Below are 12,058 nucleotides of genomic sequence, written 5' to 3'. Positions count from 1 at the left end.
TAAACGTGATAGAGACATCGATTTTGAGGACCCATTGTCTTTTCGTCGTAAAATAAATAAAACCAAAACTCTTCCTACAACGTCGTGCAATAACTCTTCTACGGAACGATATATACGTTCGATGCATTTTTTTTTATTATCATTGACTCATTTTTATTATTTGTTTTGAATAACTACGTTTACATATTATAATAAATACTTATTGACAATTATAAAATGTATACCTTATTCAAGGAAAAATATATATAGCATGTTTACCATCCGACATAACTATATCAAATATATTAAAAAATATTTTGTATCGATTCTTATAAATATACAATTTGTTTGTGCATAAAAAAACATATACAAATATGAATTATGAGGTCATTGTTGGAAGCAGTGACATCGCTACATATAACAGACATTTTACTTGCATGTCCAATCAAGGGGATTTAAAAAAACATATATAAATATGAATTATGAGGTCATTGTTGGAAGCATTGACAGTGCTACATATAACAGACATTTTACTCGCATGTTCAGTCAAGGGGATTTACTAAGATCGATAGTTCTTGATATCAACAATATATCTTATGATGAATTACTAGATATTTTTTCAACCACTCAAGGTATATCATAGTAAAATTAACGTATCAACACAAGGACTAATTAAGGTTATATGTTGCTTGGTTGGAAATTTGAACTCTAAATGTTAGAGATTTTCCCTACTTACAAACTAATTTCTTATCATATGCATTTTTATTACATAAGGTGGATCTACCATCAACACAAAATCACTTATGTACGAAATGGCTTAGTGTGAATGTATGATTTTCAAATGCTATTGTTTTAGATATAGTTATTATTTTCATATGATTTTACTTTTGTTTAAAAAAGACAGAAGCGATTAGTGACATCGAATTTTCACATTGTACGATATTGTTTGATGCTGGAGACCTTATTATGTGTTGTCGGTGGTGTGGTGCAAAGATGTTGTTGGGTGAACCTTGAATGAAGCGGAAGTGAAGGTAATGTTGAATTTTTGCTATGTTGCACAAAGGGAAAGGTGAACCTTCCCCACATTCAGAAACCTCTGAAACTTTTATTTAATTTGTTACGCAGCGATCATCCAAAGAGTAAGCAGTATTTAGATAATATTAGACCTTACAATAGTATATTTCCATTCACATAAATGCGAGGTAAGATTGATCATACAACAAATGATGGAGATGGAGTTGTATATTTTGTTCTTAGAGGTCAAAACTATCATAACATGGGTAGTATGATGCCAGAGTCGGATTCTACGCCGAAATTTGCACAAATTTATATATACGACACACAAAACGAGTCGAAGAATCAATATAAGCATTTCCGATACGATATTGTTTAAATTTATTTTCATATTTTTGTTATATACCAAAGGAATATTTTTAATGTGTTTATATATATATATATATATATCACAGTGCGAGTAATGATAGTCAATCACTTAACGAGTCTTTGGTTAAGACAGTTCCCACTACCTATGTGCTTCAACAAGTGAGGGATTTCATATGAAAGAGGCGGTCCATCAAGTAAGCCTCCTTATGTGGAACGAGGAGACAGTTCCCGCCGACTTTATGTTTCGCAATCACGATAAATAAAAGTCAAGGTCAGTCGTCATCTAATGTTGGAAACTATCTTTCCAAACTGTTTTTCACTCAAGTCACTTCCAAAAAGGGATTTAAAATGCTTATACTGGATGAAGAAGATCGTGTGTCCACTAAAACCACTAATGTTGTGTACCGTGATGTATTTCTATTTCAGAACGTTTAACTGGTCGTTCTAGATGATATAGGTTTTTTATATGTCGAACTTGAATATTATGTTTTATGAAGTATTATTTTAACCCCTTTTTGACGATATTTTGTTGGTCTCAAATAGTTGGTGTCTTTATTATTATTTGTTATACTTATTTTTTACACAATTAAATAATTACAAATTCACGTTAGATGTTAAGTGAATCCAGTATATGCGTGAAAGAGATCATAGAATTTGAAAGAAACTACACCCTCCAGTCACTAATATAAGCAAAACTTTATATTTTAGATTCATTCAATTAATAACGTATATGATCTTTATTATAGACCACATACATCATTTAATGAATGAACCTAAAATATTAATTTTTGCTTATAATAGTGACCAGAGGGTGTATATATATATATATATATATATATAACGGTATCAGGTATGGAGATCAATTGACAAAAAATATAGAATGTTGCTTTCATTTTTTTTAACGAACAAGTTTATTAAGTTTCCGTGAGCTTTACTTAATTGGTAGAGATAATTCATTGTATATGCGTGGTTGAATTTGAGACCCCAACCCCTCAATTACCAGAAGAACACACAAAAAAACTCATCTCCATAATCAATTTTGCTTTGTTTTTGGATAAATTCATTTATTATCGATATTCATATTAATAATATCGGCTTGATTTTAGTTATCCGCGTGAGATCTTCCCGCGTTAAAGATTATTATTTCAGTGTTACATGTGTTAGTATTAATGTACAATGTTTAATTAATAACACAATAACAATATGTTTTATTAATATATTATGTATAAAAACAATGAATTTTCCATTTAATTAATGTTTATATAATAAAAGTAAATAGTCGACAATCTAACCCGTGCCTGGCACGGGTGTCCAAACTAGTGTCTCCACAAAATCATTCAAATATTTTTTTTTTTGACAAATCATTCAAATATTTATAAGTTGAAGAATATTTTTACAAATTTTAATTTAACAGCAACTAAAACTGCATGCTAAATTTTTTGTAGGGATGCAGTTGCAAACACATCGTTTCTTTTATGAGAACAAAAAAAAAAAAAACGAAGTTTGGTAATTTTTTAGAAACGAATTATATATGTTTTCCTAGCTTAGTTTATCAAGATTTAGGCCTCAAATTCTTTTAGTCTTGGGTTCAAATCTTGAACTTAGCAATTTTTTTACCAAATACCTCCCCGGATCCTTTAAGTTTTATGTTTGTTTCAGATAGGTCCTTTAAGTTTCTAAGTTTAAGATAAGTCCTTTAAGTTTCGAGTTTGTTTCAGATATGTCCTTTAAGTTTCTAAGGTTTCAGATAGGTCATTTAAGTTTTGAGTTTGTTTCAGATATGTCCTTTCTATCAACCTCCGTTAAGCCAAAGTTATCTGTCCGTTAAGCCAAAGTTGATCTGGTTGGGGAAAAAATTGATGCTAAGTGTCAGAGAGAACCACCTCACCCACTTAAGGACATATCAGTTTTGCCTTAACGGACAGAACAACTTTGGCTTAACGGAGGTTGACAGAAATGACCTATCCGAAACAAACTCGAAACTTAAAGGACCTATCTGAAACTTTAAAAACTTTTTTTTTTGAACAAGCCAAAATGGAATTATATACGAATTAGTAGTTCCAAACGCACAAGGTGTGCCTTTAGAGACTACCTCAGAAACCAAGAGTTACAACGATTACATACAAAACACAACAGAAAAACCTTAGCCAATACCCAAACAAACAAGAGGGCTTGACCACCACTGCTGAGTCCCAAAAACAAAGGTAGCTTTTTTAGCTTTCAACCAACCTAGAGACAACAGCTTAACCTTATCAAGTAAACAGGGGATGGGGGTAACAACGTGATTAAACATACGGTTATTACGTTCATTCCAAACAACCCAGGCACAAAGAAGCCAGATTAGTTGCATAAAAGAACGTCTAACAGCACCACCACCTATCAAATGAGTGAACTGTAAAAAAATGAGCTGAAATATTATCTGTGTCCACCCCAAAGCAACCGATCCAATCACGCACCAAATGCCACAGAGAACCAAAAGTATCACACAATAAAAATAGATGTCGAGCCGATTCAGGATGACCGTAGCCAGCAACACACGAAGACATGTCAGACGACAACACCCGTCGAGCAATCAAATTTGTCCTTGTTGGTAAACGATCACGGAGGAGCCTCCACGCAAAAACGGAAACCTTCAAGGGAACCTGTTTGTGCCACACCAAATCCAGATCATCGACGGCGACCGAAGGTACCTGAGAGATTAACAAACTATATGCACCTCGAACTGTGTAACCACCAGATGGGTCCGGAAGCCACACCCAGCTATCTGAAACAATAGGATTCAAGGAAACATCAAGAAGTAAAGCCCCACACTCATCTAGCAACTCCTCCTCCCACTCCCATAACCTACGTCTCCACCTCCACACCTCCCCCCACCGCTCCGAATCAACAGAGAGCAAGTCGGCAACGGACATAGACTTATTCTCTGTTAACTCAAACAACCGCCTAAACCGCACACAAAGAGGAGCCTCCCCTATCCACCTATCAGACCAAAACGAAGTAACAACCGCATCACCAACTCTCCTCAACACCTGATCCCCAAACCACCCGCTACCACCATCGCCTACCCCATCCCTAAGACGCCTCACCTCCGACCACCAGCAAGAAACACTCCGGCCCCCAACCTCCAACCTGCCACCTAATTCGCCATACCTGACGACTAAAACCCGATACCACAAACCACCTCTATCCACCAACATCCGCCAACACCATTTTCCTAACAAAGCTAAATTAAACTCCTTCAATTTCCGCACCACCAAACCGCCACACTCCTTTTTTAAACAAACAGTTTGCCAACTTAACCAAGAAATTTTCCTATTATACTCACTCCCCCCCCCCCTCAAAAAAAATTAATAAACAAAGAATCAATAGAGGAGATTATACCTGCTGGAGCTTTGAAGAAGGAAAGCGCATAGACAGGCAGAGAGGTCAAGACAGATTTGAGTAGAACCAAGCGACCACCAAAAGAGAGAAACCGACTATTCCAACCCGACAGTCTAGATTTAATACGATTCACAATAGGTTCCCAGAAACACAATCTTCGAGGGTTACCACCAATAGGCATACCTAGGTACAAGAAAGGGACAGTTCCAACTTTACAACTCAACACGGATGCAGCTTCATATAACCAGGACGACCCAATATTCACCACCACCAGCATACTCTTATGAAAATTCACTTTCAAACCCGACATAGCCTCGAACAACACAAGGGCCGCCCTCAACGCGCGGACATTGGCCCAACTTTTAGACCCTAACAATAAAGACCCAGTGAGGTATTTGACCAATTTTTTTTAGGGTAAATACCTCTTTTCGTCATTGTAATATTAGTGAATTCCGGTTTTAGTCCTTGTAAAAAAAAATATTTAGATTATGTCCCTGTAATTTCATATTCTTCCACTTTTGGGTCCTCATTTCACCACGTCAGCAGAATCTGCATACATGTCACGTAAAATGAGGGACCAAAAGTGGAGGAATCTGAAATTACAGGGATCAAAAGTGGGAGGAATTTGAAATTACAGGGACGTAATTTATGCATATTCTGCTGATGTGATGAAAGGAGGGAGCAAAAGTGGAATAATATGAAATTACAGGGACAAAATCTAAATCTTTTTTATTACAGGAACTAAAACCAGAATTCGCTAATATTACATGAACGAAAAGAGATATTAACCCATTTTTTTATAAACATTGTGTAGGTTTTTATTTTATTTTATTTTATTTTTATTTTACACATAATATTTAGTTTAGGTCTCTTAACTTGTTGTACCGACTTTGTGGAGTGGTACCAAAATTTAATGGTAGAAAAGAGTTGATTAATCTCCCATGGAATCACAATTATTTCCTTATACATGCCAAATTTAGAATCACAATTGTTTTCGGTGGAAAGTTAGGAGCAAAGATGGTAACTTAGGCGGACAATTAAGATAAGCAATATATCTTTCTTTTCAACATTTATAATAGTTTTTGGGTCCTGCTGACCGGTGTTCTGGAGCACCGGTTAAGCATACTATAAAAGATAATTATTACCATAAAAGGAAACTGTTTTTGACTTTATTATAAATTAATTACACAATTTCAATGCATTAACTATTATATAATTTCCTTTTACATATCCTTAACCAGTACCCCGGAGCATCGGTTAGCATTTCCCTAATTTTTTTTTTGTTAAAACAAACATTTAAATAAATATACATTGCTTATCTTGATAGTTCGCCTAACTTTCCCGTCTAACTTTCCAATTATTTTAAAAAGAAAGATATATTGCTTATCTTAATTGTCCGCCAAGCTTCCGTCTTATCTTTCTTCCTTATTAGAGCTCATATACACCAAACATTACTGGAGCTTCGAATGAGATCACCAAAGCTAACCCGATCTATCTTTTTGAAAAGAATTTTCAAAGTAGTTTCCATCAACGTTGATGATTGATTGGGTCGGGGAGATTCATTTGATGATTTTGCCTTCAAATTACAGTTGTAGGTTTATGAAATAATATATAATGATGTTTTTTTACACAATGAAATAATAATTTTATTAAGAATATAATGCGTATATAAATGTTTTGGACCGGACCTCGACTCAACAACGACCCATTAACAAAAGCCCAACTAATGGACACACCGGCTCAAAAGATGCTTACACAAGGTAACCCGCGCGTCTTACCGCACAGGAACACTGCCTGAAGACGATCTTGGTCGTTAACTTGTACTCATTCAACTATATTCCGCAACAAGTCGGTTTACACAAAAACAGTTGCAACCAAACAATCTATACAAGTATGGCATCTCTACCACGCCCAGGTACGATCTCAGAAGCACACTTTTACACTTCTCTCTCTTGACAAATACTGACTTGGACATCGGAGCGATTGTCTGTTTTGCAGGTAGAAGCAATCCTCAACCGCACCGGAGTTCCTCCTCCGCCGCACCGTTTCACCGCAGCATGAGAACCACAATTGTGTCATCCATAAGCTATGTTCCCGGATAGATCAATATATATGTGTGCGTGTGTATATTAACTTGTGCAATACTAAGCACAATGAGAATTATTAAGCACATCTACCGTTCCAAATTATAAGTCAATTTAGGAAGAAAAAAAATGTTCCAAATTATAAGTTACGTTGTTTTACAATACCAATGAAATTTTAATGTTATTTTTTCATATTATGACCTTAACTATTTATTACTCTTTTCTTTTAACTTTATCATTTATCTTTCGCACACCATTAATGTAGAATAATTTTATAAAATAACTTATAATCTTTCTTTCCCATACAAAATTTATTATATTTATTAATTTGTGTGAAATGATCAAAACAATTTATAATTTGGGACCGAGGGAATATCAATTTATTTATTTGATAGATGGAGAAATATAACATTACCACACAAAAGAGAGAGAGAGAGAGAGAAATATAGGAGATGGAGGCTGTTTGATTAAATAAATAAGTAATTAACAAAGAAAAACAGCAGACAGTTAATGATTTTTTTTTTTTTTTTTGGGTCAAAACAGTTAATGATGTTTACAATCTGCAATGTTTCACATGTTGGAAATTTTTTATATATTGGAAGGTGGCAAGGGGCATAAGATGAAGCATTGTTTGATTAGTGACAATGATGAAGGTTGCAACAGAACTGTGCATATTTTTGTTCAACACATCCTGCCTTGTACTTATTTCAGGTTTCTTTTTGTCCCTCACTCTAACTACTCTTTACTGTCCCTTTTCTCTAATAACTTATCTTTTCAACACACATGCAGGGCTCCAACTCCAATCTATGCCTTATGATTATTCTGCTACGACTGAGGCAATGTCACTACTTTATCATTTTAGTTATATTAGTTTTTTTTAACAAAATTAGTTAATTATACATTAGTTATATACACACGTACTAATCGAAAAATAAGAGTGTTCTTTTTACAACTTGATTCTTTTTCACATTTTATCTGTTCTATAAATGAAGAAAACAAAATTGTTTCAATTATTTTATAAACTTTAAATCAGGCAAGCTGTTTATGAATCAACCAATACTACAACATTTTTCACTTATGGGTTTGTGCTCAAAAAGTCATTAAGGCTTCTCCCTTATGCCTCTTTTTTTTTTTTTTTTTTTTATTTTTTTATTTTTTTGTATTATATATGTATTAAACGTAGAAACTAGCATATGGTTAGAATGCTGAAGTATGCCATGAATGCATTGTAATACAATGCTTTTATGTCATTTATATTCCTAGAGATAATGAGCTCTTTGGAATTGTCATGATTAATATTATATATATTTTTTAGTGAACATTACTATTTATAGGCTTGTTTTAATTATTATTTTAATATTAAAGAGAAAGGCAAATAAAAAATGCTCCAAAATTGATCCTCATAATCGTGGCAGCATATGATTCTAGTACCACCGACAATATAAAAGAGGTCTCAATAACGATTGAAAATATAAAAGGATGATATGAAGATGAAAACCCAATATAGAAATAGAGAGAAACCCTTGTATATGGAGGTTGTTACCACATTCGTGTGTGTAGCACGAAAATATTTATCGTGTCTTTTAGCATTTTTCTATTCTTTTTAGTCATTTTATTTACTAAAAGTGTCTCGTCAAAAAAATTACGATGAGACTCAATTGTAGTTTTGGTCATATTTTTACTCACTCACAATTTTCTCCTTCATAAAATCCATTTTTGTCCCGCACTCATAGTTTTGAATCAAAAATTGCGAATTAGCAACTTTTTTTATTGACGTGACATAAAACTAGTATATTATTAATCCAATTGGATGATTTCACATCAATGTGTTTTAAGTCACAAACTTGTCTTGAAATAAACCAGTGTGTCCCAGAACCTCAGAGAGCACAATATGGAGGTGGCATTATAGTAAATCCAGGATTTGATCACAACATTAAGGATTGGACGGTGTTTGAGCATGGAACAATCAAGGAACGAACATCAAATGATGGAAATACATTTATTGTTGTCAGCAACAGAACACAACCATTAGATAGTTTATCACAAAAAGTCCAACTGGAGAAAGAAATGATATATATTTTTTCTGGTAACCTATGTTTCTCTTTTGTTAATGATGTATGTTACCATGTTGTTGATTCATTAATTTACTTTTCTAAAACATTTTCCTAATTCAGCTTGGTTCCAGCTGAGTGAAGGAAGTGACACAATTTCTGTGGTATTTAAAATAAATGGAAGTGAATTGGTAAAAGGTGGCCATGTGATAGCAAAATATGGATGTTGGTCTCTTCTAAAAGGAGGCATAGTTGCAAAATTTTCAAGCCCTGCTGAAATCCTTTTTGAGGTTAAATGGTTTTTATCTTATCTTATTTTGCTTTTATTTCTTCAAATTTCCTCAAATACATGATTACATGGTTTTTATTATCATTTTGTCTCTTCACTCTCAAATAGAAAATGAAATTGACTATTTAAATATTTCTTCGGCGTTATGTTAAGAGTCTCACATCTGATGAGATATAAGTTTATAAATTGAAGACATTCTTACCTTACAAGTCAATTTGGTAGCATTGAGTTAAATTTGATATAAGAACCTAATATGGTATTAAAGTCTTTTCATTAGGTCCACCCATTAAATTATCAACTTACTCACCAAGCACAATAGTGTTGGGCATTATAGGGTATATAAAAAAAAGTATTGAAGTCTTGGATAGTAAATAGAAACGGCCTTAAAAAAAATTACTACCTCCGTCTCTAATTATAAGACCCTTTTGAAAAAAAAATTTGTCCCTTTTTATAAGACCCCTTTTCTATTTCCAACTAAATTAATTATTTCTTTACATACATGCCCCTATTTATTATACATCTTTTTCTTCAATCAACAATAAATAGAATGTTGAAAACATAAGCCAACCCTCTTTCTTAAAGGATAAAATTGTAAAAATAATAGTAATTACAAACATATTTAATACAAATATCTACTATTTTAATTCCCGTTATTTTTTCAAAAGGGTTTTGTAATTAGGGACGGAGGTAGTATAAAGAGAAAGATCTCTCACAAAACAAACCGTTTTGTATAGACGAGTCGAGCTGAATTTTAATTATATGATGGTATTAAAATCTATCAAAGATTCATTGGGTCACCCTTTACTTCAGAAAAATCATTTTCAAGAGTGTTAAGACTTTAGATCCACTGTGCAATAATTCACCATATGTTTTCAGTCAAATGTCGATTTTAAATAATACATACTTGGAAGCTGAGTAAAATGCATAATCAGAGAGTGAAATAAAATAGTGGAAGTTATTGGATTTATCTATTTAGATATTTGTTAAATATTGTCAACTGAAATTTACTAGCAATGCAGAGCAAGAATCCAAGTCCAGGTGTGGAATTATGGACTGATAGTGTCTCTTTACAACCATTCAACAAAACACAATGGAGATCACACCAAGCCGACAGCATTGAGAGGGTAAGCTAATCCAATCCAAGTATAGCAGAAAAAATATACATAACCTGCATTCTTAAAATAAGTTGTAAAAGTATAACAGAAAATTATTAAAGAATTGCGATCTATATCCTGCAGGTACGTAAGAGCAAGGTGACATTCCAAGTAAATCATCTAAACGAAACATCATTGGAAGGAGCAACGGTTGTCATCAAACAAACAAAGGCAGATTTCCCATTCGGATGTGGGATGAACTATCACATCCTCACAAACATTGAGTACCAGAAATGGTTTGTGTCAAGATTCAAGTACACAACTTTCACTAATGAGATGAAGTGGTATAGTACAGAGAAAATTCAAGGCCAGGAAAACTATACTATTCCTGATGCCATGCTGAAATTTGCCAAAGAAAATGGCATTTCTGTCAGAGGTCATGCCATTTTGTGGGACGATGAAAGATTTCAGCCCCAATGGGTGAAGTCCCTATCTCCTGAAGAATTACGAGAAGCGGCTGCAAAAAGAATGAAATCTGTGGTTTCAAGATATAGTGGACAATTAATTGCATGGGACGTTGTGAACGAGAATGTCCATAACCGCTTTTTTGAGGACAAACTCGGCGAAAATGCCTCTGCAGTATATTATTCAACAGCGTACTATCTTGATCCGAACACCAGCATGTTTATGAATGAATTTAACACCATTGAATTCAGTCCAGACCAAGTTGCCAGCCCACCCAATTATATCAGGAAACTTAAGCAGATTCAACAATTTCCAGGCACTACTGGAATGTTATTGACTATAGGGGTGCAAGGCCATTTTTCACGCGGCGTGCCAAACATTGCTTACATGAGGTCAGGTCTAGATCTTCTTGGTGCAACTGGACTTCCTATATGGCTCACTGAAAGTAGTGTGGATTCTAATCCAAATCAGGTATTTCCTAAACTTTAAAAGTAATAACTTCTGCTTGGTCATAGAAGTAAAAGAAACAAACCTGAATTTAGCTAAGAAAAATTTCAGAACTATTAGTTTCATTAGCATCAGTAGCCACATTATATGACAGGGTCAAATAGAAAATTATTATTTTTTTTCTTATTTTTGTGTGTTGGGCAGGCAATGTATTTTGAAGAGATACTAAGAGAGGCTTACTCTCATCCAGATGTTGAAGGGATTATAATGTTTGTAGGTCCAGCACAAGCCGGTTTCACCAACACACAACTTGCAGACGCAAATTTTCAAAATACTCCAACCGGAGACGTTGTGGACAAGCTTATTGGTGAGTGGGGAACTGGAACTCATACAGCCATAGCAGACAGTAGAGGAATGATAGATATTTCACTACATCATGGAGATTATGATGTAACTGTTACACATCCTCTAATCCGATACTCCAAAAAACTGAATATAAGTGTAAGGAAAGGATTTTCACCGGAAACCATCCATGTAAAAATGCATGCCTAAAAAGATACCAACTTTTACAACTTATACTGAAGCTAGCAATAGTTAACTCTGTCAATTTTGAAAGATTATAGTAATAAAATGGTTTGCACCATCAAGTTGATTATTTTTTGTAATATTACACTTTTCATCGAAATCAGAAATGAACCCTCTTTGTCAGAAATCTACCACAAAATACACCAGAATTTTAAAATCTATATAAACAGGTGGAAGAAACACTTCAACAAACAGTTAAAGGACATAATTTACGGTAAAACAATTAAATGTGGGACCACACTAAGATAATAAGTAATAAAAACAATTAAAGCATGTTTCAAAACAACACTGAAAATACTA

At 33.9% G+C, this 12,058-nt stretch overlaps 2 protein-coding genes across 3 annotated transcripts; one reads left to right on the top strand and one right to left on the bottom strand.

Annotated features, from left to right (window-relative positions):
- Positions 1 to 3,722: 3,722 nt before the first annotated feature.
- On the bottom strand, positions 3,723 to 5,053 carry LOC112418670 (uncharacterized). The gene is made up of 2 exons (XM_024775137.2): positions 4,744 to 5,053; positions 3,723 to 4,519 (listed from the first exon to the last, which is right to left on the bottom strand). The coding sequence occupies exons 1-2, from the start codon at positions 5,051 to 5,053 to the stop codon at positions 3,723 to 3,725; spliced, it is 1,107 nt and encodes a 368-aa protein (XP_024630905.2).
- A 2,346-nt stretch (positions 5,054 to 7,399) lies between these two features.
- On the top strand, positions 7,400 to 11,820 carry LOC11427902 (endo-1,4-beta-xylanase 5-like). 2 transcript variants are annotated; one of them, XM_024770958.2, is made up of 7 exons: positions 7,400 to 7,538; positions 7,617 to 7,663; positions 8,691 to 8,913; positions 9,002 to 9,168; positions 10,187 to 10,291; positions 10,406 to 11,197; positions 11,378 to 11,820. In XM_024770958.2, the coding sequence occupies exons 1-7, from the start codon at positions 7,472 to 7,474 to the stop codon at positions 11,723 to 11,725; spliced, it is 1,749 nt and encodes a 582-aa protein (XP_024626726.1). In that variant the 5' UTR covers positions 7,400 to 7,471; the 3' UTR covers positions 11,726 to 11,820. The 2 variants fall into 2 exon arrangements, with proteins under 2 accessions (XP_024626726.1, XP_039685922.1); XM_039829988.1 differs by lacking the exons at positions 7,400 to 7,538; positions 7,617 to 7,663 and adding an exon at positions 7,715 to 8,362.
- Positions 11,821 to 12,058: the final 238 nt, after the last annotated feature.

This window comes from Medicago truncatula, chromosome 1, assembly GCF_003473485.1.
Source record: "Medicago truncatula cultivar Jemalong A17 chromosome 1, MtrunA17r5.0-ANR, whole genome shotgun sequence".
Classification (NCBI taxonomy): Eukaryota; Viridiplantae; Streptophyta; class Magnoliopsida; order Fabales; family Fabaceae; genus Medicago; species Medicago truncatula.
Note: the sequence above shows the minus strand (reverse complement) of the source record. Positions and strands in the feature narration are given on the sequence as shown.